Source organism: Poecilia reticulata, chromosome 14 (assembly GCF_904066995.2).
Source record: "Poecilia reticulata chromosome 14, P_reticulata-male-v2, whole genome shotgun sequence".
NCBI classification, from domain to species: Eukaryota; Metazoa; Chordata; class Actinopteri; order Cyprinodontiformes; family Poeciliidae; genus Poecilia; species Poecilia reticulata.
Window position 1 is genome coordinate 3,037,500 of NC_088843.1, and position 27,106 is coordinate 3,064,605.

General features: G+C 38.9%; 2 protein-coding genes across 2 annotated transcripts; both read left to right on the top strand.

Moving 5' to 3' along the window:
• The first annotated feature begins 206 nt into the window (after positions 1 to 206).
• Positions 207 to 13,522, top strand: hspa4a (heat shock protein 4a). The gene is made up of 19 exons (XM_081615653.1): positions 207 to 527; positions 2,100 to 2,157; positions 2,287 to 2,427; positions 2,987 to 3,109; positions 5,305 to 5,404; positions 5,634 to 5,767; positions 5,978 to 6,222; positions 6,637 to 6,713; positions 7,005 to 7,156; positions 7,909 to 8,015; positions 8,157 to 8,290; positions 8,396 to 8,577; positions 9,010 to 9,093; positions 10,639 to 10,794; positions 11,015 to 11,140; positions 11,275 to 11,382; positions 12,073 to 12,192; positions 12,310 to 12,471; positions 12,568 to 13,522. Exons 1-19 carry the CDS (start codon positions 421 to 423, stop codon positions 12,766 to 12,768), a joined length of 2,517 nt encoding a protein of 838 aa, XP_081471779.1. The 5' UTR covers positions 207 to 420; the 3' UTR covers positions 12,769 to 13,522.
• Positions 13,523 to 14,471: 949 nt separating this feature from the next.
• rnf14 (ring finger protein 14) lies at positions 14,472 to 26,991 on the top strand. The gene is made up of 9 exons (XM_008426931.3): positions 14,472 to 14,589; positions 15,169 to 15,327; positions 15,411 to 15,541; positions 15,705 to 15,894; positions 16,247 to 16,632; positions 16,716 to 16,944; positions 17,184 to 17,356; positions 17,472 to 17,602; positions 25,802 to 26,991. The coding sequence occupies exons 2-9, from the start codon at positions 15,177 to 15,179 to the stop codon at positions 25,857 to 25,859; spliced, it is 1,449 nt and encodes a 482-aa protein (XP_008425153.2). The 5' UTR covers positions 14,472 to 14,589; positions 15,169 to 15,176; the 3' UTR covers positions 25,860 to 26,991.
• Positions 26,992 to 27,106: the final 115 nt, after the last annotated feature.

The following is a 27,106-nucleotide window of genomic DNA, read 5'->3' on the forward strand; positions in this document are numbered from 1 at the left end:
TTAATATTTTTCACATCTCGAAATTGTATTGTAATTTAAGCCATATACTACATTTAGAAATTATGTAAAAACTGCGCAAAAGCCTCAGGATCCATCTAAAAAAAGCTAGAGAGTTGGAGAAACGTCTCACATGGTTATAGAAAAATCCAGAGACTTCAGGATAATGCACATCTCGCGAGAATTACCGGCGAGAGCGCGAGAAGGCTGTTAAACCACCTTGCTGCTAAGGGTTGCCAGTGCAGATCAGGGACACCGGTAACAGCGGTGTGGATTAAGAAGAGTACTATCTCTTTTTAACAGAGAACAATACAACAACTCTACTAAGATTTTTGTACTCTTTAAGGTTTAAATAAACATTAACCTTACTTTAAGTTCCGCTGCAGACAACCTTACAGCCAAGAGACGGGCATATTGTAGAAGATGTCAGTGGTGGGATTTGACTTGGGTTTTCAGAGCTGCTATGTAGCTGTAGCCCGAGCTGGAGGAATTGAGACAGTTGCTAACGAATACAGCGACAGATGTACGCCGTAAGTATTAAACAGCACATTTTATACGTTAAAATTCTGAAATAGTAGCCTTATTGGATGTCTTGTCATTTTCTGTGTGTTGTCTTCACAATGAAGCCGGATTTTCAACCCATTTGCCGAACTTTCATACACGTCCGTGTGTGATCATTCAAACTTAATTTCACTGTAAGATATATTTGTTTGTGCGCTTGAGTCTTAACTGCAACCAAAGGGGTGTTTTGATTTTATATTCAACGTATTAAAACATTTACCACCGGAGCTACAATTGTAAGCTAGACGGCTAAACACATCAGTTTTATTAACGGTACCGACTGTTGGAAAACGTGTTTTAGTTGCCTGATGACCCCGCGCAGGCGGTGCTTCCTTCTGTAGTTGTAATTGTCTTACATGCTCTGAAGGCCTAAACTCCGGTGTGTCCCGTGTGACAAAACGTGCGTCTTGCGTGAAGGGTTTCGTTCGATGACGACAACAGTCGAGCTTTTGGTGGAATATTCTAGCAATTATTATGTCCTCCGAAAATGTAGTGATTAACTTTTCTTAAGTATTTTCTTAAAATATTTTATTACTTGTAAACAAAAAACAATACTAACATGTATTTGATACAATTCAATGCATTTATTTGAAATAGGAGAAACAATATATAATCTTGATTAATTAATGGTTCGTAGTTACATTAAAATTAAATGACATTATTACAGTTATAATAAAGCTCTTATTTTCTATTATTTGGGAATTTATATTGCATCTTGTTCAAAATATAAATTTTTCTGATTTTGTCTTTATTGAGTAACACAAATATACAAATATGATATTAGTTGATTAATTAGTCTTGCCAAACATAGTCTTTAAAATGCAGTACCTGAATAAGAGTGAGGAGTCTTTCAGTTTTCTGCTCCACAGCTAAGTGATTCTTTTTGGGCCTGTAAATGGTTCCAAATAAGCCACACCTGGTAAACATGGCAGTAGCAGCCTCCTTTCATTGAGTTGAATGGCTGTGAGCAGAGAAGGTAGGGTTAAGGCATCGCTGCTTTACTTCCCCCTCAGTACAATTAAGAAGAAACCTTAAATTGTATGATTGGTATGATGTAACATTTAAGTTTGAGACTTATGGTTTAAAACCTTGATACACCATTTAGTGTCTTTGTGAAACACATGTGCCTAAAGCCAAAAATGTTCTCTCTTTTGATTACATATTGTGAATATAAACATGTTTATCCCAAAATCTATTTGTATGCTATGTCATTTCTTAGTGCCACCTTTTAAAATTTGGCCGGCAGTACTAGATATAAAAAATGGCTCTCAATGTACCCTAAAAAGAAAGAAAGTAGGTTTAAACTAAAGGAAAGTTTGGTGTTTTAACACTTTGAAAATGATTGTTGTAGTTGTGTTTGTGTGTGGGTTGAGCCTTGGCTCATGAGTTTCTGTGTAGGCATGTCAGGATATTGTGTAGTAACCTCTGGCAAATAACTTTACCTTTGTTTTACTTGTAGTTACAAACTGAAAGTCTACTTGGATTAACTCCAATTGCTTGATTATAATAATCAAATTCACATTTTATTAATTTTCCCCCAGGTCATTTGTATCATTTGGTCCAAGAAATCGATCAATCGGAGCAGCTGCAAAAAGCCAGGTACATATCGATTCTTCCAAATTACATGCATTAGATTTTTAATTTTTTGCCTAAAAATCCAAAGCTGTATTTTAAAAGGTGAATGTTTTCAAACTTTTTTTTTTTTTCCTGCTCAATCGTCATGTCCAGGTGGTGACCAACTGTAAGAACACAGTGCAAGGCTTCAAGCGTTTCCATGGCAGGGCGTTCTCAGACCCAATTGTTCAGGCAGCCAAGTCCAACCTGGTGTACGACTTGGCACAGATGCCTTCAGGAGCCACCGGCATAAAGGTGAGGTTAGCCCCTATTTTGTTGTTCTAATAGTCAGGGTTAAAGGTCAAGTGATGTTGGATTTTATTTGTGGTATATGCCAATATTTAACAACCCAGAAAACTGATTTGTTTTTTTTTTTCCTCTGGGATCTTTTTTTGTAAAGTGTCCTTTTTTGTCATTGGTCAATGTTGGATTTATAAAAATGCAGGCTTAACAGTTGTCTGTTAGATATGTTTTACATATAATCTGTTCCTATTATGAATTTATTCAAAGCATGATGGTTTTTTTGTAAAATAAACTGACATCTTATTAGGTAAAATATTTGTTCGGATTCTGTTTTACTTAACAGCTTTAATTATTGTTGAATTACACAAGTTCCTCTGAGTTCATAAATGATGATGCCAGTTAGTCCAGCAGGACATCACTCCTAAAAAAATCGCATGTTTATATATATATATATATATATATATATATATATATATAATATAAAAATCTGAACACATTTTACACTTCATGTGTAAGTTTGCTGACTTTTCTGTTTAGAAAAGGGTAATTAATTGAAAATATCCTGTTTCAGGTACTGTACATGGAGGAAGAGAGAGTATTCAGCGTAGAGCAGATAACCGGGATGCTGCTGACCAAGCTGAAGGAGACGGCTGAAAGTGCCCTGAAGAAGCCAGTTGTTGACTGCGTCATCTCGGTATCAACATCTCTGAATTTTAGGAGATTTTAGGACTCTCTATTACAGTCTTTTTTATGATTTGTTAATGAGTTCTAACGTGACGTCTTTTTTTTTTTTTATCTTCAGCACTTTAAATTGCTTATTAAACCTGAACTCATCATTTATGCTTGTTGCCATCATGTCTCTTGCATTGACATGTGGTTTGGGTTCATTTATATATATGTACATGTGTACATTAGAGGTGTGCCGATCGATCGGCCACCGATCATAATCAGCCGATTTCCGTGAAAAAGTGTATGATCGGTGATTGCAGATCACGGTCTCTTGATGCCGATCACACAAACCGATCACCTGCATCTCATTTCTCAGCCTGCCTGTGCAGCTGGTCTCCTCTTTCCTTCACACTGCGCAAACGCGCAGCAACAAATCCTAAGCAATGTGGAACTATAACGCACTGAGTGAATGGGGAAGTTTGCGTGTTGCGGCGGAAAATTGAAGCACGAGGGGTGAAGCACGTCAAAATGCATCAACACAACGAATCTATCCATCCATCCATCCATCCATTTTCTTACACCCTTGTCCTTTAGTGGGGTCAGGAGGTGCTGGTGCCCATCTCCAGCTAGCATCACAACGAATCTAATATGGCATAAAAACAATGCCATACTTGACAGAGTTTGGCTACATCGAGGCTCACTGCAGTAAAAAAGACATATGGAGGATCAGATAGCAGGTAAAGCCGCGCATAGCTACAAACACACGGATTAGCATGACGGTCAGAAAGCTAAACAAATAACCCGCAAAATTATTTAAGTCTTTGAGCTGCGATATAAGACGCTGGTTCTGCTCTCGCTGTTGAACTGCTGCTACGCTACAGGTAGTAATATTTCACAGACGGAGCACCGCTTCTGCTCCACCTGGTAGTGACTCTCACACCGAACCTCTGCTTAAAGCTGCAGCATCTAACTTAAAAAAATACATTTTACATAAGTATTCAAACTTAACATGAGACAGATAATCTCTGAAAAAATAATCGCTCTCCTCCCTGCTCTGCATAATTACTGCGCTCAGTCAGAAACAGCCACTCAGAACTAGCAGTAATCAGCTAGCCGCCATGCTATCAGGAAGTTTTCATTCAGTAACTCTGGATTGCTTATTGTAATGGAACCTGTTTTTGCCTTAGAATGTTAAGTTTTATACTTGAATCTTTTGGCAATGTTGAGAGGTTTTATTTTGGCTCTTTGCATTATTTAGCCTCTTCAGAGCCTCCATATGTTATCAGTCTGTTAAAGATAATATTATTGATAGCAGTACAATTTACACAATGCCTGTTTTGTTTAGTTTTCTTCTTGGAAAAAGTTATTAAAAGCAAGTTTTTGTCTAAATTAAGGTGAATTCATGGTTCCTTTTTCCACATAATGTAACCGGTAGTGTTTATGATAAAAAAATAATAATAATAATTATGTGATCGATATCGGTGATCGGCCCTCATGGGTGATCGGTATCGGCAGGAAAAAACCTGATCGGCACATCTCTATTGTACATATATATAAAAAGTGTCTGGTGTATAAGTGGGTTGTCACCTGTTCATGTGACATTACAGTGTTAGCCTCCTCATCAGATGTCTGTGTCTGAAAGCTGCATTTCCTCTCTTGCACCCAGCCGGTAAAGAGTGGGAAGTGTGTGTTGAGCTCAGCATGAAAGAGCACAAATAGCAGCCGTTATGTAATGTTATAGATCTAGCACAGAGGGGCTGCGACTTGTACCAAAGCTAAATTTATAGGTGACATCATGCCCTGTTGATGGAGAACATGTTACTCGTGCTGTGGCCTGTCTCTAAATTTAGCTTTTGAACCTTTCCCAACATTGGGAAAGTTTCAACATTGAACCTTTCCCAATGTTGAACGACCCAACCTTTCCCAACATTGGGATGTTGCCAAAACGTCCCAACGTTTTGGCAAGTTGGGACGCCAAAACGTTTTGTTTTGGCGTCCCAACTTGCTAAAATTGTGTCAATATCCGGACAGCTTTTTGAGAAAAGTAGTCTCTATCTGAGCTGATCCCAGATGATACTGGGATCATCTTTTGATCCCAGTATCAAAAGATGAATAAAAGTATTTTTTTGGTTTTTAATTTATAAACGTCCATGCATCATTTTTCACATTTCTTTATGTGAATATATGTGTAAACTAAATATGTTCTGTTCCTCATCTCAGGTACCAAGCTATTACACTGACGCGGAGAGGAGGTCGGTCATGGATGCAGCTCAGATTGCAGGCCTCAACTGTCTGCGATTAATGAATGAGACCACAGCAGGTACACATGGCATCTGAAACCGTTTGATACTCCATTTTAGCTGCTTATACTGCAGCATGAGACAATATCTGTGAAATTTGATGCAAGACAATTTTTTTCAGCAGGGGCAGAGTGTCAGTCAAACTTATTTGACTTTTTCCTGCTCATAAAAATGTATTTAAGAACCTCATAAAATCCCAGTGTTGTTTCTTTTTCTGTATATTTATTCCATTTGTTTGTTCTGTTCCAGTGTCTCTGGCCTATGGAATCTATAAGCAGGATCTTCCAGCGCCGGAGGAGAAGCCCAGGATAGTGGTGTTTGTGGATCTGGGCCACTCTGGTTACCAGGTATCCGTTTGTGCCTTCAACAAAGGAAAGCTCAAGGTAAGTTAAGAACTTTTGAGTGGTTTTGTATAAATGCTAACGTTAGTAGTTGTGCTACCATGTGCTGCTGCTTCAGCTTTTGTACCACTAACTCAATAACTTCACACCTTGATAAGACAGACAAATTAAGCAGATTAGAAGAAAATAAAGTCCTACTAGTAATTTTACTGTTGATTACTTTCGATATTTATTTATTTGTCTTTCTGTAAGATTCTGGCTGCAGCTTTTGATTCCGACCTCGGTGGGAAGGACTTTGACGACATTCTGGTGAACCACTTCTGCGAAGAGTTTGCGAAGAAATACAAACTGGACGTCAGGTCCAAACCTCGAGCTTTAGTGCGTCTTTACCAGGAGTGTGAGAAGCTGAAGAAGCTGATGAGTGCCAACTCCTCTGACCTGCCTCTCAACATTGAATGCTTCATGAACGACATTGATGTTTCCAGCAAACTGAACAGGTGATATTTATGTTTATACATAATTAATAAAACCTGATCAAAGATTTGTCAATGAATTTTGATGCGTTTTATTTGATTCATTTTCTTTTTTTTGTGATAAATTAACCCAGAAAAGGATTCACGGTTTTTAACATTTTCTGGGAATAAAAATCGGCAAAATTTTTACGGCATTTATATTCAGGACCTATTAGACTAGTAAACCTAAAAAAAGTCAGCTTATTGTTATTGTTCAGGTATTTTTTATGCCCTTCAAATGAAATACAATGAAGTCTACAGGTCTAACATTACAAAATATATTTTAAAGACTTGCATCAGTCTGCCAGTGCTGTGCCTTTTTTCTTTTTTTTTTTTTTTAGAGTGCATATGTTTGTGTTGCTAAGCTGTATCTATTAATTATTTATGACATGTTCACAGAGGTCAGTTTGAAGAAATGTGTGCTGGGCTGCTGGCCAAAGTTGAGGGTCCCCTGCGCAGCGTCATGGAACAGACCAGTGAGTATATATGACTTTAATAACTACTGGTCTATCATCACCACCATGTGTAAACACATAAAGTCAGTATAAAGTAATAAAGTAATTTGAGGCAAGGGATTCTTCTATTAATTTCCTCTTATCCATTAATATCTTATGACTCCTACCTCACCTGACTGAATCATGAACAGTTTACACAACGTGAAGCGCGACACTTGTGGCTGTTTTAAATCCGACAGCATTTGATAGTGAAGTTGTGACTTTGTAACCCTAACAAGTGGGGACTAATTGATCGTCTCGCTCTGCTTCCAGAGCTGAAAAAGGAAGACATCTACGCCGTGGAGATTGTGGGCGGAGCCACCAGAATTCCAGCTATCAAGGAGCGGATCTACAAATTCTTCGGCAAAGAGCTGAGCACCACCATCAATGCAGATGAGGCGGTGGCCCGGGGCTGTGCTCTGCAGGTACGGCTCACACATTGAAGTTCTCCACAGTTTAGTTACTTTCACACACAGCATATTAACTGGCAGTTGGTTCTGGGGAATATGATGCTTTATTATTTTTTAAGAGCCAGAAATAAAAGGATTTGGTGTGAATAAAGTCTTATCGTTTTCAGTTTGCTATTTACAATGAGTATCTTATGCACTAAATCCTACTTTAGTTGTAGAATACCCTCTCAGTTGAAGGTTGAGGCTTTACTGATGAACATTCAGGTTTAGTAGGAACACACCTAGAGTTTTACTGTAAGAGCTGGAAATATATCCACAGAAAAAACGGTGTCAGCTCAAAGACCACACTCTTACAATAGTTAACATTCACATCTTAAAAAATAATGTTTACAGCTTAAAATATGCCTGTGATCTAAAGACAACTCCAGATTTAGTATACAATAAAACATATGCACAGATTCAGTTACTTAGTATTGAAAACAGACATATTTACAAAATAAACATACCTGATGCCTCTATTGAGGGGGTTACTTAGTGACAAGATACATTGTATAAACAACTGTCTTGTAACTTTTGTTGTTAAGTTGCAGTTTGCTAACATACAAACTGGAAGTGGTCACTTCAAAATAAAAGCATTATACATAAACCAGAAGTTAACTGAAGGTGATAAGCACAAAAGAAGAAGATACAAACAAACAAATAAAGAAATGAATTCAGAGTTATTGACATTATTTAGTGACTATTGATTTCTTATTGTTTTTTTCCAGTGTGCCATTTTGTCGCCTGCTTTCAAAGTCAGAGAGTTCTCCATCACGGATGTTGTCCCATACTCCATTTCCCTAAAGTGGAATTCAGCTGCAGAGGACGGACTGAGGTAAGAATACATTCATGATCATAAGATAATACAGTGTTCTGAGCTAAGCTTCTGCTAATAGTTAAGCTTAAGTTTGGATGAAGGTGAATACACCTCATAATTGCTAAGCGAATACTTGTATCTCTCTACCTTTTTTTCTAGTGACTGTGAGGTTTTCCCAAAGAACCATGCAGCTCCCTTCTCCAAAGTGCTGACTTTTTACCGGAAAGAGCCCTTCATGCTGGAAGCCTATTACAATAATATGAAGGAGCTAAACTACCCTAAAGCAACAATAGGTACTACAGGATGCACATTAGGCCCATGCAGTTTTTATTTTGAGTCTTTTTTTCATGTTTTTTTACCCTACTTGATCATTGTGACATCATCCGTCTGTCTCTCAGGTGAGTTTCTGATCCAGAATGTGGTTCCTCGGGCATCAGGCGAGAGCTCCAAGGTGAAAGTGAAGGTGCGCGTCAACGTTCACGGTGTGTTCAGTGTCTCGAGCGCGGCTCTGGTAGAAGTCATAAAAGACGTGGAAGGAGAGGAGCCGATGGAGACGGACCAAGCGGTGAAGGAAGAGGAGGTATGTATCTGCTTTGGATGCAAGAAACAAAACCTAGCAGTCAGGCAGAGGTGAGTAAGGCAGAAAGAGAAGCTTCTTGCTTTTTTTGATAAGAGATGGACAAAACTAAGGTTATAAATAAAACAATTTTGAGATGTTTTCTCAATTTTTTACTAAAATGTGTTTGTATTCTTTCATTTCCACTTCAGTTCTTACTCCCTCTAAAAACTGTTGTGAATTAAACAGAAAGGTGATTTTAGAATATTTCTGTTTTGTATCTTTGGAAAAGCAACCTTTGCTGACAAATTTCAAACTTGAAAAGAAGTGAAAACCTTCATGAACTGGTCTAAATGAGTAAAACTGAAATTAATTTGTCGAGATGTTCTGAAAAAAAAACAAGGTGTTGTCTTAATAAATTTTCCATATATGCTTTCTTTTGCTACCATGCAATAGAGCAAAATGCAAGTGGACCATGAAGATCAGAAACCCCAGGCTGGAGACAAAGAAGACAAGAAATCAGAGGCGGAAGAAATGGAGGTAACCTTGTGCTGGGCGATAGGACAGTATTTATGCTGCTCTGTTGTGTATGAAGCAGAGACACTTACAGATTGGTCCTCTGTAAGTTTAGCTGCTCCTGATGTCTTTGTAATTAATACAAATTAGTAAAGACAAGAAAAGATGGACAAATTCAAGTGTGCCTTAGATCAAATCCTTTTATATAAAGGAAAAATATCTCTTTGTCAAGATGTCAACAATAAACTAAAAACACACGGGTACAGTACTAAAACAAATGTCCTATGTTGCTAGAGTATATGAAACACATCAGTTCTAGGTTTTAAAAAATATAGAAACTCGTAGTAAACAAAAATAAAATGATCTGATCATAAATGTCAGGACCCATTCAAGGCACTTCTAAGTAATCTGCATCAGAGCCAATATCTAAACTAAACTCTCGATCCCTGTTGCTGGGGTAAAGTCTGTGATTTTATGTCCACTGCAGCACCAGTGTTCATGATCAATGTTTGCTAAATGTAATTACATCTTATGCACATTATGTTGTTGCTTAAATGAATCTGGGTCGCAGTCTAAGTGTTTTTATCCTTTATGATGACATGTAAATTAAAAGAGAAACTATATTGGCTGCTTCAGTTCTGTTAGTCAGTGACAGGCTCAGATAAACCTCGACTCCACATGAAAATATTGCTAGGCGGGAGTTAATAGCTGTATGAATTAAGTCACACACACACCTTTATTGTAAATAGAATATTACAGTGTTCAAAATGACACTGGTACGCAAAGCAAGTGGGAACACAATCACGATATTACAAGAAGCTAATGAAATGTCCTATTGTTTTTATTTCATCGAACTTCCAGAGCCTAATCCTAAATGACACAAAATCTAAACCTCTTTGTTTGTTTGAAACTTTCCATCCATATCGCCCAGCACTAGGTACCTAGTGGAGGAGCCGCATCAGCTTTATTTATTTATTCTTTTCTAATTTTCTAGCTACAATTTTGTACTTGATGGTCAGCATGGGGTTTATGGAAATGCTTAAAAAATTAAAGCTGCATATTTAGGACTTGCAATATTGAAATGTGTTCCCTTTGCTACTTTACTTTTAATATTTTCATTGCTTCTTTACAGTTACAATGTTCAAGTATCACATTGTTTCCTAAAATGACAGCTGATCCATTTGTTCTGAAAACCGTTTCTTCTAATTGTATGACTCAAGTTGTTCCTCGCAAAGATGTTTTTTACGTTTAGTTAGTTTTATAAGCTCTAAAATAATGGTGAATTGATAAGTTTCTAATTTCTACATAAAATTGATGCATTCACTTGGAAAATAACAAAAATCCAGTTAAAGCAACAAAAATTTGACGTTCTGAAGGTTTGGGTATCGTTTAAACTGCTCGTTACACTTTGACCTTTTACTGAGCGATGTGGAAAGTTTGCTGAAACAAGCTTTTAAGTTTCCACATAATATTAATAATGATGAGGAGACTCGCTTCAGTTTTTATGTGATTGTTTAAACATTACAAATTAGATTTTCTAAATATATTTAACAGTTTTTATTTTTCCAGACGACACCAGAGGATGTCAAGGAAGAGAAGAAGAACGACCAGCCTCCTCAAGCCAAGAAAGCCAAAGTAAAAACAAAGACTGTGGATCTGCCCATACAGGGCAAACTGCAGTGGCAGCTGCCTGTTGAAGAACTTGATACATTTGTGGAGAATGAGGTAATGTCCTAAAAATCACCAGGAATGTTCTTCATGCACACAAATAAAAAGAGTCTCGGATGTGTTTTCTGTTACTGTATTTGATTGAGATTTAAAACCCATGATCACTTGATGGCTATGGATTACAGTAGAGCTCTATATTATCTGATGTGGTGCTTAACCGTTTACTGTTGTTTAGTTGTTAAGTAAAGTGATCTGACCTTCGCTGTGCCTCATGTAGGGGAAGATGATCATGCAGGACAAGCTTGAGAAGGAGAGAAACGATGCAAAAAACAACGTTGAAGAATACGTGTATGAAATGAGGGACAAACTCCACGGGTCACTGGAGAAGTTTGTGAATGAGGCTGTAAGTACAAACGAGATTCATCATTGGACTCAATTAGCCTCTCAGATGTATGTTTATTTTTGACATGTAGGTATAAATGTAATATTCTGTCTTACGTTCATGTTTTTCTGGTTTGTTTTGTTTGGAAATTTTAGGATCGGGATGCTTTCTCATTAAAACTGGAGGACACTGAAACTTGGTTGTATGAAGATGGAGAGGACCAAAAGAAACAAGTTTACATTGACAAACTAGCAGAACTGAAGGTGAGTCTTTTGAAAAGCTTAAAAAGTTCACATTTTAAAAGGTACTGAATGGGTTAATCACATACAGAACGAAGCCTGTCCTCTGGGTAACGGGTACTAGTGACTGAAACACTTTTCCTCACTAGCTGATTTAGATGAAACACTGTTTGTCTGACATTCTGCAGTTTATGCTAACAATAAAACTTTCTTTGCTACCAGAATTACTTGTGGATGTACTTCTGAATGTTTAATGCTTATTTGCATTAAAGTTATGAGAAATGAAGTTTATTCTACATTACAGCATGTAAACTTGAAAGCCTGAAAACCTTTTTTTAGATGAGCCTACTCCACTTTTAAATGACTGTCTTTTTGTGATTGTTGTTTTTATTTTTTAGCTGCACTGTGTAGCACTTTGAGATTTTTATTAATGAAAAGTGTGTTATAAATTAAATTGATTATTATTATTATCAATCAGACCTGTTCATAAAATATGTTGAGATGACATTTGGAGCAATTTTGCATCATATAAATAAATTGCATAAAATGAATGCATTGGATCCCAAAGGGTGCACAAAATTTTTCACCTGCGTGTTTGACTTCACCTGAAAAGAATCAAAGTTTTGATTCTTTTCTAAGAATGAAAACTTAGAAAAGTACAAAATTGAATTGGAGAGGGGGAATATTTTTTGATCTGCCTTTTTTTTTCTGCAGAAAATCGGTCAGCCCATTCGCGATAGATACCTGGAAGCTGAAGAGAGACCAAAAGCATTTGAGGAGCTTGGCAGACAGATACAGATGTACATGAAGATTGTTGAATCTTACAAAGCAAAGGTAATAATATTTGTACTTGAAAAATAGAATTGCTATTAACAAATGTAATAAGCAAATGTATCTGGAAGTTTTGCTGAAATAGTGTAAACAGCTGTTAAATGTTTCTGTATTTTACAGGATGAGCAGTATGACCACCTGGATGAGCTGGAGGTGACTCGGGTGGATCAGCAGGTCAAAGAGGCCATGGCCTGGATGAATACCAAAATGAACCAGCAGAACAGCCAGAACCTCACAGTGGACCCAGTGGTCAAAGTAGGAGAAATCAAGGCCAAGACAAAGGTACTTGGAGACAGCTACACAAATCTTTTTTGACATGTTTTCATAGAAAGCTAGCCTTAAGATCCACTTGTTTACTTTGATCTTTTCATCCCTTAGGAGCTTTACGCATCCTGCAATCCAGTGGTAACTAAACCCAAGCCCAAGGTGGAGCCTCCTAAGGAGGAGAAAACTGAGAACGGTCCAGTCAATGGACAGGCTGAACCTGAAAGCAAGCCTGGAAACCCAGATAAAACAAAACCAACAGCCACACAGCAGGAAACGGCAGAAAACAAGCTCCCTGAAATGGACATTGACTAAACTTTTGCTGCTGCCAACTTTTGAGTTTCCCATCCGTTTGTATCGCTTCTCACCTTGTTCAGCCCTTTTCTTCTGAGTTGATTCTTAATGACATGGTAGCCTCTTTGGGAGACGCAGACAACATCGTCCTTTATCAGTGCTATTCATCAGACTGCCTTCACGGCATGTGCTTTCTTATAGTCTTTGAATGCAGAAATATTGCATAATAATAATAATAATAATAATATTGAAATGACTTCCTGAGGGCGGGGAAGTTGTGAGTGTGGGTTGCTAGCTTATTTCGTGCTGCTTTGATGATTGTTTAGCTTTTCCTCAAGAACTTTAAGCTAAGAATGTCAGCAAAGTTGAAATTGTAAAATATTGTTTAAATAAGGCATCAAATGCGTTGGTGAAGGGGGCGTCAATAGTTTAAAGTTGTGTCATCTTGTGGGGCGGGGTTTTGTTTTGTTTTGGGGTTTTTTCACCACAAACACTTGTAACTCCTTGGTTATGATGTATTTAGTTCAAAGAAATTTTCTTCTCTTGTATTGTATGTTGGATTTAGATACTAAGAGTTACTGTCATGCAGTATTTCACTGTTCTGCTTTTCTCATTCAAAAGCAAATGATCCGTTTGTTCTCTGGTAGCCTTGTTGTTTTATTTTATTTTCTACTGGACAGTGAGATTGCTGGTGCAACAAATCTCCTTTTTGGGTGCTGCTGTTGTTGCCACATCACTGGAAAAATGCAAAAATAAACCTTAGAACAAAAACTGAGCTGAGATATAATAATTACTGTTCAAGAAAACTGGTAAATGAAGCCCCTTTCCAGTCCTACACAAGAAGATGGGATGAAATATCGCTAACAATTTGTCCCGTCTTGTGTCGTAGCCAGTCTCCAGGTAAACATGATAATGTACTAGAAAAGCACAACATAGTGCTAGACATTGCAATGACAGGGATTAAAGATTATAAACAAAATACTAACTTGTATAAAAAAACAATTTTTACATTCCATTCTTGGGAATCCATTTATCTGCTGTGATTGGAGGCCATATTAACTAACTTGAGTATTCAAAACATGTTCTGGTGACTGGGAGAGGCTGTACAGTAGTAGAGAACAAGCTGGAGGCTGTGGGCAGCACTTACATGATCATAACTGACAGCGCTAAGACCTGCCTCCTGGTTGTGATTGGTTGTTTCTGACTGCACTGTTTATTTCTGTCATTAGCAGAGGAGCTCGGTCTTTTCACAGATTTTCTGTCATGCCATGTTGTCACAACATAGTGACAGTTGTAACAAATATGTCAACTTGTCTAACTTAACCAGCAAACAAGGAAGAACAAAATTGCAAATGGCAAGCTCCCAATAAAAAACAATCTAAAATATGAAGAAATTAAAAGCTATACACATTGTATAAAAATATATATTTTTAAAACCGTGCACCCAGTAAAAAAGGAAGTATATTTGAATATTTGTCTATTGGAAAAGCTTTATGGTTGATCGTAGGTCATAACAGTTAATCAAAATTATAAATGCACAAAGTAAATTTAAGTAGATATATTTTTTACTAAGTTAAATTTATTATATTATGTTGATCCTCCCCTGAGAGGTACATACATTATGAAAAAAAGGAGTACGGTGAAATCGTTCTTCGCCGCTCATCATCCTGGCCGGTCAGCCGGATTGCTTGCCGGCGGACTGATAAGGAACAGGTCCAGCCATTATTGCGCTAGCAGAGAGCTCCATACTCCTGCAGGTGGCGCTGTAAGAACCTACAGTGACTCGTCATGACGAGAACTAGTCAAAGGGGACAGAAGTCACTTGCACTTGGGACATATAAGGTAGTTAACGTCTTCATTTTAATTCCAGTGTACTTTTCAGTGAAATAATTTGTAATATTTTTGATCTGCATAACAGTGGTTATGACACAGGGCCTAGCTTTGCTACTTAGCTGCAGTAACAAAGCCGCAGTTAACTAACAGAGCTTGCTAGCCTCATGCAGTGACTATCTCAAGTTTTGTTAGCTAAGTCGGAAACTAATCGACAGTTTGAATAATGTTGCCAGAGTTCAACCTTCTAAAACACAATATGTTTGCCGGTGTTGCATTATTAGCACACATATTAAGGGGTTGTAAATGCGTCCTCCAACTTTTGTATAACAACGTAGCTTTGCTAAAGCTAAGTTGCATCAAAAGGCGGGTTGCCTGTAGTAATTTATTAATTTTTTATAGTGTTCACTATCTTTCTGGTTTGCAGTTTAAGACACAATGTTTAACCGTTTAAGCCAGTTGGTAAATTAACAGTTTATTGTCAGATTCATGAGGTGATTAGGTGCAGTTCACTTTGACAGTGTTTATGTTATCACAGGCGCTGCTACGGCCACTACGTCTCGTATTGATCCTGTACTGTTGTTGTTGTAGGTATGTAAATGTCTGAGGATAAGGAAGCCCAGGAGAATGAACTGCTTGCTTTAGCAAGTATCTATGATGAAGAGGAGTTCCGCCGCGCAGAGTCTGCTCAGGGCGGAGAGATACAACTGTGTCTGGAGCTCCCTCCCGATTTCAAGCTGCTGGTGAAAGGTACATCCGTCAGTAAAGGTGTGGGTGTGCAGTTTATTCATATCACAACAAGAAATGCTAATTACCCCCCTTCTCTGTTGCAGGAGAGAAGACAGCTGAATATAATGTCTGCTTTTTACCTCCCTTGGTGCTCAATTTCGAGCTTCCTGCAGACTATCCTTCTACATCTCCACCGGTTTTTTCACTCAGCTCCAAATGGATGACCAAAGCTCAGGTTGGACTCATCATGCCAACTCTTATAGTTCTTTATATGACAAAAACAAGTTCTCTCTGGGTACTTCGGCTTTCTCCCATATTCCTGAAACATGACTGGTAGTTTTATTCAAATCTACAAATACAGGTTATGTTGTGTAATATTTGATATTTGATCATTTCAGCTGAGTTCTCTGTGCAAGCGCTTGGATGAGTTGTGGGAAGAAAACCAGGGCTTTGAGGTCCTTTTCATGTGGATCCAGTTCCTGAAAGAGGAGACTCTGAGCTTTCTGAGCATCCAGTCTCCTCTTGAACTGAACAGGAGCAGCAGTAAGGGCGGCGGTGAACGGAGGAAAACAGACCCTGAAGCAAAAGGTATTTATGTTTTCCTGTGTTGTTAAATTCACCCGGGAGTCTGCATGTCTGCAATATAACTTTGAGTAAAAATGATAAAGGACTAAATAATTTTAACAGCAACCTGAAGCTCCCAGTTTGGGTCAGATGGTTGAAGCTCGGACACAGTCAGTTTTCCAACAGTAAACTCATATCAAACTGGTTTGGGGTAGATAAATCTTTGATTGACTGGTGACTTGGCTGTGTATCAGATGTTAACATGTTTTTATCTTCCACGAATTAGAAAATTCTTGCTCAGCCTTCTGTACTTTTATGCTAAAGAATAAGAAAAATTAATGGCATTTGGAAAAACATATTTTTTTTCTTTGTCCAGTTGGGACACAGTGCATGAGCCAGTCTGAAAAACGAGAGGAGAAGAAAGCAGACGTGAAGAAAGAGAACTCTGACCAGCACTTTTCACCGTCCTCTCAGTCGGACCCGCGCACCGTGGTTCTGATGGACCCACACTCGGACCCCCTACCTCAGCTCCTGGACTTTGACGAGGCGCAGCGGCAGAGGGCATTCGACGGAAAGGTGTTCTGCTGCGGCATCTGTTTTTCAGACAAGCTGGGTGCCAGCTGTCTCTGCTTCAAGGGATGCCAACATGTTTACTGTAAGGTGTGCATGACGGAGTACTTTCAGATTCAAATACGGGACGGCAACGTCCAGTGCCTTAACTGCCCTGAACCCGAATGTACCTCACTAGCCACTCCGTCACAGGTAAGAGTGGCAGATTAACTGAGTTTTCTCTACGTTTTCAGTTCACATCAGCAGTTCTCTCACATCACGGCTTTTTCATTCAGGTGAAACAGCTTGTGGACGAGGAGTCGTTTGCCCGGTATGACCGTTTGCTCCTTCAGTCAAGCTTGGACCTCATGGCTGACGTCGTCTACTGTCCCCGTCACTCCTGTGGGACGGCTGTTATGGTGGAGCCAGATACAACCATGGGCATTTGCTCGGCTTGTCAGTACGCTTTCTGCACGCTGTGCAAGCTGGGATACCATGGCGTCTCTCATTGTAAAATAACAGCAGGTAACCACACAGTTAACTCCTGTTGAAAATAGTTTGCAGGAGTGAAACTTTATTAGAAAAGAAAAAGTAGCATATTACAAATAAGAGGCAATTGGGTTGGGGCTGTGGAAAGATTGAAATGAGTTGTAATGAAAAGATGTGCCAGAGCTGAAGTAAAATGTACACAGATGCAAATAAACCCCCACTGGAAATCAGAAAATGTAATTTCTAACTGTCTCAGCTTCTGGTTTGTTCCTCAGATGATCTGCGTAGTCTGAGAGATGAGTACCTGTCAGCCACGCCTGAGGGCAAGAAGTTCATGGAGCAACGCTTCGGGAAGAGGGTGGTCCAGAAAGCGGTGGAGGAATCCTTCAGCAGAGACTGGCTCAAGGAGAACTGCAAATGCTGCCCCCGCTGTGGAACCAACATACAGGTGGCCTTTACCTCCCCCTGGTGGTTACAATGCTTTAAGACATCAGAACCTTTAAAAATGGATCCATCCAAGTTATGTCTGTTCACATAATGTTGTGGCACTTTGTATCTTTCAGAAAGTGGATGGCTGTAACAAGATGACGTGCACGTCTTGTAAGCAGTACTTCTGCTGGCTGTGCCTCGGTGCCCTCAGCAAAGTCAACCCATACAGCCATTTTAACAACCCACACTCACCCTGCTTTAACCAGTAAGACACTCTTGTCAGGTTTATCCACATTTATAGACACTTTCAGTATGGATGGGTGAAAAGGTTCTAATAAATGCTGTTTTTGTTGTAGTAACATAATACCTTGCTCTCTACCAAGGTTCTTAGAGTATTTTAAAGAAAAAAACACCCACATCATTGATAGGTATTTTCCTAGAACCTACATAAAAGAACCACAGACAACGTATATGAATTTATGACTAAACTTCTGCAAGCAAAAGGAGAAGACTCTGTCAACTGCTTCTCAGAGCTGTTCACAGAGCGTTCTGCTTCTCTTTGGATACAGCTTGTCTTTTATTCTCAAACTTCAAAGAGGGAGGATAGGCAAGATAGACAGCAGAGGAAAAACAGCAAAGGTCGTAAAACAATTTAACATCTGGCCCCTGATCTGAGCCCGGTTCAAATCTCGGTCAAACTGTTTCACATGAAGATAACAGGCAGCTGTGACTTCCAGGTCAGTTCACACATACAGTTTAAACAAGAGAACACTTTAACCTGAAAGTAACAACAAAATGATAATACCAAAAAATCTCTATCATTCCCCCCTTTTTATCATTTCACCATGTGTGTAAACCTTATTCAAAAGCCAAGCATAGAAAAGAAAAGAAATAAAATAGAACCAAGAAATGCAAAATATATACATCTTTTGTCCTAGTCTAAACATAAAAATTACACAATGATCATAATGAATAAATGAAATAAACAAAAACAAAAGAAAGAAACAGCAAAAAATCAAACGCAGTTTCCTCATCCCTAACACCACTTGTTTTCACATTTTTGGTGTAGGAATCATTCAGCAAATGAATTAATCCGTTCAGTGATTACAGAACATCATCATTGCACAGAAAATCGTCAGAATCTCAAAACAAGTCATCTTCATTCGTCTCATAGGATGCCTTTGCTAGCTGATAACTGACAACAGTTGTGTTACTTGTCTTAAACATCATACTTCGTAGGTATGGAATAATGCAAACCTTAAAAGGACAGAACAGAACCGAAACAATCAGAATAGGTGTCACGAGCTTTAACAGTAAAGTCCACCATGGACCAGACATGAACCATGAAAACAAATCAAAAAGGAAAAATGTGATCCTCGCGTAGCACCGTCTACACAATGTTTAAGTTCCTCCAGGCCATGTAGAGCATCAGAAATAGTTCCACCAGTTCCTGTTTCGTCAGGAACACGCTGGGCCAATGATTTTACAAACACCTCCCTGAGAGGCTGTGAGCAGGTCCAGCACAATACGATTTTGCAAAACCATGTTTCTCAGTTCAGTCAGCCCTCTCATGGAGCCGTTTGCCAGCCGGTGTGTGCTGTTGATGAGTTGCAGTAATCCATATCTGTTGATTTCAACGTGGTCCTGAACTTCTCCTAATCCAACTCCTGGGAACATGCTCTGCATGAACTTTTCACCTCCGGTCCAAATCCTGATTTCCCATGGAACTCCAGTGTCTGTTGTGAGGCCTCCCCAGCGTTTGACCTCAGGCATCACGCTTGGAGCAGACAGCCAGAATGTGTCGTCCTTTCCTGATGAGTACAATCAGGTACAGGAAGTACCAGTCTGCAATCACCCGTGAACCATAGTCTCCTGGCACTATGGTACTGCACAGCGTTGTCTCCTGTCGTCCAATGTCCGATCTGTGATGTTGAAACTCCTCTCCTGAAGCATGTTGTCACAGTCTGGGTTGTCCTTCCAGACTTTGCAGTGTGGAGTCATCCTTTGACCCCTGCAGGCTGTGCAGTCGATGAAATCCTGTGTCGGTTCACAGTGGGTGTAAACCTTGTTACACAAGTTTCAAGGTAACATCCCAAGAGAAACGTGTCCGTTGTTGAACACGCAGCTCCTCAGAGACCCGGGTTTAGCTTCTGCTAAAGAAATGGTCTCTGGTATTTTCCATGCGGTTAGTGGAAATGGAAATACGTCAGCATTAAAGGAACAGTTCATAGATCCAAAAAGTTCCTTCACGGCATCTCCTATCTGAAATAGAACAGAATAGTCATTTTTCACCGTTTGCATCCCTTTGGCATGGGGACGCTGAGTCGTGGTTGTGTGCTCAGGCCATAGAGACACATCTGTTTGTCATCCGTGATGTGTCCTACACGCAGACCTGAGTTGTGTGTGGCGATTGGCAGCTGCGCACACACATAGCAGTTCACAGCATGTCCCTCGTACGCGGTTCTATTCATTAGTTTCCACCACAGGTTGATGCTGCAGTCACAGCGCAGTAGAAGATCCATCTGGCATATGGAGTCCCCATTGCTGCTCGGCGCACAGAGATGTCAGAACCCCCATACTAAAGACGGGGGAATCTTAAGCGTTTCTTCACCGGGTTTGAGACGAGCTACCCTAAAAAATAGCCCCCCTTTGAAGTCCGGCCTTCCTCCCTCCGCCTACTTAGGGGTTCAAACACTCTCTGCAGCTTGCAGTGACTTAGATGTATCCAGCTGGGTCTTTACGACTGTTGGTGTGGTCATCAGCACCTGGAAGGGTTCTTTTATGACCTTTATGTAGACCCAGTTTCCTGGCTGGATGGGGGTGGTTTTATTTATTTCCTGTAGAGGAGAACAGTCAGACGGCAGTAAATTTGCATTTAACACCTCTTTCTGTTTCAGGATCCTGATCATATAATCTACCAATGTTTGTTCTTCATCAGCTTTCTGTAAGTCTGGAGCAAACAGAGGCAATATGTAGGCTCTCCCATAAATTATGTCAAAAGCAGGCTTTGCTGGAACTACTTCAACTCTTTTAGAAAAAGCATCAATCATCACCAAACAATATTTATGTGGTCCACTTTGTGTGAGTTCAATAAAGTCCATATGCGTTGTTTGAAATGGATGAGGGTTTTGGGAAACTTCCTCTTCTTGGTCTAATGTTTCCTTGAGGATTGTTTCTGACACAAACTGGACATGCAGTACAAAAATTTTTAAGTAAGAATTTAATCCATATGTGGTAAAATGCTGTTGTAGCATAGAGATCATCCCCCTGTTGACACATGACAATGTCCATGTGTCAAAATCGCTGCCGCTCTAAATAGAGAGTTTGGAAGGACCGACTTCTATTTACTGAAAAAATGTTATCATCATTCAGTGTCGCCCTTTTAGTTATCCACTTTGTTTTTCTGCGTTTGGAGCATTATCTTGCATGTCTTTTAACACAGCTTTGTCTATTACTTGAGGATCTTCTATCTGTATTGAGAAATTGTCTCCCCCATGCTTCCCAGTTGCAGCTTCCTTTGCTACTTTATCAGCTAATCTATTGCCATTTGAAACCTCATTCTGTTCCGTGGTGTGCACTGCACACTTACAAACTGCTAGTTCAGCTGGTAAATATATGGCCTGCAAAAGATTCTTAAGCAAGGATGCATGGGTGACTGGTTTCCCTGTAGATGTTATCAAATTCATCAAAGCATAACTCTTCCTAAATAAAAATGACCATCCTGAAATTAAACCAAAACCTCAAATCCTCTAATTTTCCATTTCTTTTTAAATTTATTGACTATCAATCAAATCTGGATTAAAATGTTCTAGACTGAAGTCTAGAAAATGTTGCTTTTAATCACAATCATCAGGTTTTAGTAGCCGTTTACAAGGTTGCTTAAAGTCTCAGACTTTCTCTTAACCTCGCATTTCAGACCAGTTAACAATGGTTTTTTATATTTTAAATTAAATGGTCAATAATTTTATCCGTTACTCAATTTAGCAGTAAAATTTCTCTCTTCTCAAAACAATTGTCATTCATCCCAATATAAAACACACAAACACAATCCCAATCAATTTATAGATTCTTTATATAATTAAACTCTAAGTTAAGCGTTTCAGTTAAATGCAAAGAAATACTCCATAGTATTTCAACACTGCAATATCAATTAATTTCAACACTTAGATATGTTTAATTTAGTTCCAAACTTGTATATTTATTTCAAAGAAAATAAAACATTTGCAAATCATTATTAGTTTTGAATCTAATAATTTTAGTTGGTGTAATTTAGCCGTATCACACTCAGTTTTTTTTCCTTTCTTAACTTGTAACCATTACAGTTTTTTCCTTCACAGTTTCCCAATCTATGGCTCGTGGGCCCTAAGAGGATCACTGGTCCTTCTGTTAAGGACTGAGTTAATGGGTACAAAATGGATGATTTTGTTTAACATTGTACCTAAAAACCTTCAATATGTCCTTTTCTAGCTAGATAATTCTTTCCTGCTAGTAAGTAAACAAGCAAGTCCTCATTACAGTAGCAGTGTGTGTATCACAGCAGTGTGTGTGTATAACTTATCTCGCATTTCTCCTCCTGCTGCTAGCGTCACTGCAGCTGGTCCTCCCTCTGCCCCTCCTCCATCTCCCTGTCAGTCCAACTGGCTCTGGTGTTGGATTATTTATAAGTTGTCCAGACCGTCCCTTAGTCCACCAATGAAACAAGCGGCAAACAGTTCAGTTTGCTTTCTTTTTCCAAACGTCTAGCAGGACTCCATACAGTAGTTTTGCTGCATGGCAGTTCCCAGATGTCAAGGAATTAGGACCAGTGGACACTTTATTGCCTTCAGTGTCCAGTTGGTAAAAATCGTCCTGTCCTTTTTCGCTTCTTTATCAACTGGCTGGTGATAAAGGAGGGACGTCATCTGATTGGCAAGACAGATCTGAGCTGAGGTCAGAGGTCAGACGCAGCGCAGCGAGGCTCAGACAGAGGAAAAGGAAAGAAGCAAATAAGAGTCAATTATAACTTTCTTTTCTTTTCATCGTATAGCTTTTAGCCACTTATTATCCAACTTTTTAAGAAGTCATAAACCATTTCCTTATTCAAACACATATAAACATGAAACATGTTAAAAGCTGTAGTCTCTTTCATCATGTTCACCATTAACTTGTAAAATGTAGAATGTAAGTTTAAGTTAACTTCATCTAAGACACGTCTCACCAGAGAACAATGGATTTCTCTAAATTTGTTGATCTCAGTGCTGCAGACTGTGAAGTCAGCGGGCAGCCCTCCTCTCAAGGCCTAAGAGTTACGAGGCTGGACAATGTCCAGGTCGGTACCTTACTCTGACCGCTGACCCCTCCAGATAGACAGCTAAGAATCATTTCACCAAGTTGGTGTTATAATATTATTCCGACACAATACATTAAACATTGTTCTCTGAGGACAATTTTATTATTTAGTTTTATTTTTCCTGCTTCTCCTCCTTCATGATTCCACTTTTAGCATACAAAGAAGTTGTTCCCATGCTTTATTTCAGTGAGACCTCTCTTTACTGGTTTTTCTTCAAAGGTGTAGGAATGCTCAAAAAAAGAAAAACAAAACAAACACCAGTATTTCTTAAAACAAATTATTTCTCACTTGTGAGGTTTAAACCAAATTTTGTAGTATTAAAAATTATTTTGCATACATGATTTCTTGCAGGAATTCAATTTCTTTTATGGTTTTACTTAACGTCTTAAACTGCATGCACATGTCTCTAGCATTTCATCAATTTGGACTGGGGGTTTGTGTTTTTGGTGTGTGGTAAGTCTGATTATGCTGAGATTTCTCCTATTTGTGGTCTCCTCACTCCACCACCCCTCTTGTCGCCCCGTGCAACATTCTTTGAAGGGCAGTTTCTTGCCCAGTGACCAATATTGCCACAAATCCAGCAGCCTTTTGAATACCGTAGATTTTGTGGGGTGTTATTTTGGGGTCTCGCCTATCGTGACCTCCTCTGCCTCTGTCTCTTCCACGGCCTTTTGTCCGGTCGTTGGAAAAGGCAGAGGTATATAACCTCCAAATTTCTCCAGGTGAAAAACATCTGATCCTTTCACAGCTTTCCTGACCTCTTCTAAGGTACAGGGTCTAAAGATATATAAGTTTTGTGTCCCTTCCTTTAGGGAAGGATACAGTCGTGTTGCTGGAACAGCAGCGGCTGATACTGGGGCAGACGGAGCTGCTGAAGCAGCCAGGGGAGAGGTGGCTGCAGGAGCTTGCTCTCCCTGCACCGCTGCAGCATTCCGTGTGCTTGGAATTACTTTATTTTCTTCCTTCTCTATAATTAAGTTTTTAGATTCATTTAACCATAATTTAGCACACCTCAGCTCATTCTCCTTTTTAGATTTTTTTTTTTTATTCCCATTTTTCTTTCTACACTACTCTCCAAAATTCCCACAATTGTTTGCCATTGATCAATTTTTAGCTTTCCATCTATTTTGTATTTCTTTCTCCATTTTTTGTGTACAGTGCTACCAGGAAACCTGGACAGCATGTACTTTTCATCTCCATCGGCGCCCTTACCGAGTGATGAATTACAAGAATGTTTATTTCCCATATTTAAAACACTTGCAATTTCAGCTTAAAAATATTATTTATTTGAATTATTTAAATTTGGTCCAGGTTCGTTGACTCCTAGGGAGTCCTATGAACTGGAGCTCTTTTCAGTGGGCCAGCAATTAAAATACCTTGTTGTGGTATTCCCCGCTTCGACTCTTTCGAGTGGGAGAATCTTGCCTATTGCATCCACAAGAGGTTTGCTGCTTAAATCCACTGTTTTATATGAGGTAAAATACAGAGCGGTATTTAAACCTCCAATCACTCTCACACACACAAAGCAGCAGTAGCAAACCAGCAATATAAGCACAGTAATGACTCTATGATTTAGCGCAACATTATCTGTTTTTGCCTTGTCAGAAACTCAGCACCAGTCATTTTACCCATCAAAAAATCAAAACCACACAGCAATGACAAGCTTCCTATCCGCCTGAGGACGTGCCCTTATGGGGTCTCCTCGAACAGAGTTTTAGCAGAGCGACATCATACAAGGATTCTCAGACCTCAGAGTTTTAGCAGAGCGACATCATACAAGGATTCTCAAACCACAGAGTTTTAGCAGAGCGACATCATACAAGGATTCTCAAACCACAGAGTTTTAGCAGAGCGACATCATACAAGGATTCTCAAACCACAGAGTTTTAGCAGAGCGACATCATACAAGGGAACTCAAACCACTAAAATAGCCATTTTAAAATTCACCTACGTTTCTGTAGTTTTCGGGTTGTCCAGTCGGATCTCGTCACTCCGCCGTTGGCAGACAAAGTCGGACCTACGGCGCTGGCCCAGCGAAGAATTCTACTTCCTGGGTCTTTCTTTCCAGGTCCAAATGACTTCTGGCCATGCATGGATTCAGCGCGTCTTCCTCTGCCTGACAGCGGTCGGTATGAGAGATCCCGGGTTTCGGCACCAAAATGATAGGTATTTTCCTAGAACCTACATAAAAGAACCACAGACAACGTATATGAATTTATGACTAAACTTCTGCAAGCAAAAGGAGAAGACTCTGTCAACTGCTTCTCAGAGCTGTTCACAGAGCGTTCTGCTTCTCTTTGGATACAGCTTGTCTTTTATTCTCAAACTTCAAAGAGGGAGGATAGGCAAGATAGACAGCAGAGGAAAAACAGCAAAGGTCGTAAAACAATTTAACATCTGGCCTACGATCTGAGCCCGGTTCAAATCTCGGTCAAACTGTTTCACATGAAGATAACAGGCAGCTGTGACTTCAGGTCAGTTCCACATACAGTTTAAACAAGAGAACACTTTAACCTGAAGTAACAACAAAATGATTACCAAAAATCTCTATCAATCATCATAATTGGTTTATAATCCTTAACATTGAGCAAAAAGTACATTTTCACATATTCATCTTGTTTCCTGAGGAATAACTCAATTTTAGTGTAATTATGCTGCAGTCCTTTTTTTTTTTTCCTTAAATCCTATGCGATGTTTGAAAACAAGACAAACTTAAATTGTTCTAAAATGTTTAAAGGAAACGAAAAAAAAAACTACATTTAAGCCTTACATATACCATATACTACTTTTATACACTAGGTTCTATATTTCATTTAATTATATTTTATATTTATATTCCTCAATTTTCAACTTTTTTAAAAAATCTAGCCCCTTTTTAAATACTAAACCAGTTTCTCAAGCAGATTTTTAGAAAATTGCAATGGCAACATTATTGAATGTTATCCATGTCCAGTTCTTGTGAAAATGAAGTTCAACCATGTCTGACCAGAGGAGCTGCCTAAAACCTGTCATAAATAACCCTTATGAAGCTCATTGTACCTCTAGACTTGCATATGAGGAAGTCTAGAGTGTGTCGAGATCGATGGCCAGTGTGTTTATGCAGTAGTTAAGCTGTCTGGCTGTTTTGCCCTGCAGACTCTTCCATGGTGTCGATGTGGATGATGATGAATTCTGGAGCGATGAGGAGGACTGACACCAGCGCCGCCTCTCAGCTGTACATCTAAATGCACTTTATCCTTCATCACATGGCCATGGATTCATCTACGCTGGAACTGAAACGCCACCACAGCCACATACTTTAAACACAGTGTTTTGAACATTGTCATGCCATAGAGAGGACAGGAAGACAATCAGCTATGTAAAGTCACAGCCATTGTATTTAAATTATACAGGTCTCATAATATAAATTAAATAAACAACATAGGTCTCCTGAACAGATGGCAAACAACTGCAGGGATTTTAGAAAAGTTTAGCATCTTTTCTGTTTGCCTTTACCTTTCACTAATAAGCTACATTGGTTAATGGTCTAACAAGGGTTCTGATTATGAAACTATTTTAAACATTAAATCTGAAGTCAGTGAAAGATTTGCAAAGTAAGGAATAATTTGTACCGTCATATAGACGATTAATCAAATAGACTATGTCCTGTCTTGTCTCGTAGCAAATCATTTCTTTATGTCATAGGCCTTATAGCAACCAGCTAAATATGGAGAATCTACTGAATGTTTTAATTAAAAAATTGAAGGAGCCTAGCCTTATAGCCTGTCTCCACATGTCAAAAGTAAAACACAGCAACTTTTTTTTTTCCAAATTCAACATCGATTTTAATAATATTTCTGTCATATGAGCTACGTGTCCAAAACAGAAATTTCTCTCTCTATAATGACAAAGTCATAGCACAATGAAATTATGAACAGTTTGAGCGTGTAGTAAAGTTCAGTGCATTGGCTTCTTCAGTTTGCAGCTTGAGCTATAGTGGGCATGAAAAAACAGGAGTTTGTGGTTGGCTACATTAGATTTACTATGTTTCTTTTTTTTAATTTAATAATGCCAAATAATTACAGAGAAAAAAGAGGCAAAAATTTAAAAAGATACCAAATGTTTACTTTACATTTCTGTTATAAAGGAACCCAACGCAACAGTTTTAGCATCTTGTGTGATGGTTTGAAGCTGGTTCAGATTAGAAGAAACAAATCTGGATGCTTAGCCTTAAAAAGCATATGATGGAATTTTGTCCCAAGTTCACATCAACACTCTGTTCATTTCTCTTGTAAGAACACAGAATGACGTTCAATGCACTAAAAAAATAAATATTCCAATAAACAGTTTGTGACCTTTTTCTTTTCTGCATAACACCGTTACTCTTCTTATTTGCTCTGAAAACATTGCAACGACCTTTGAGTTCACCTCCACACATACACAGAAATTGAAATCTTCTAC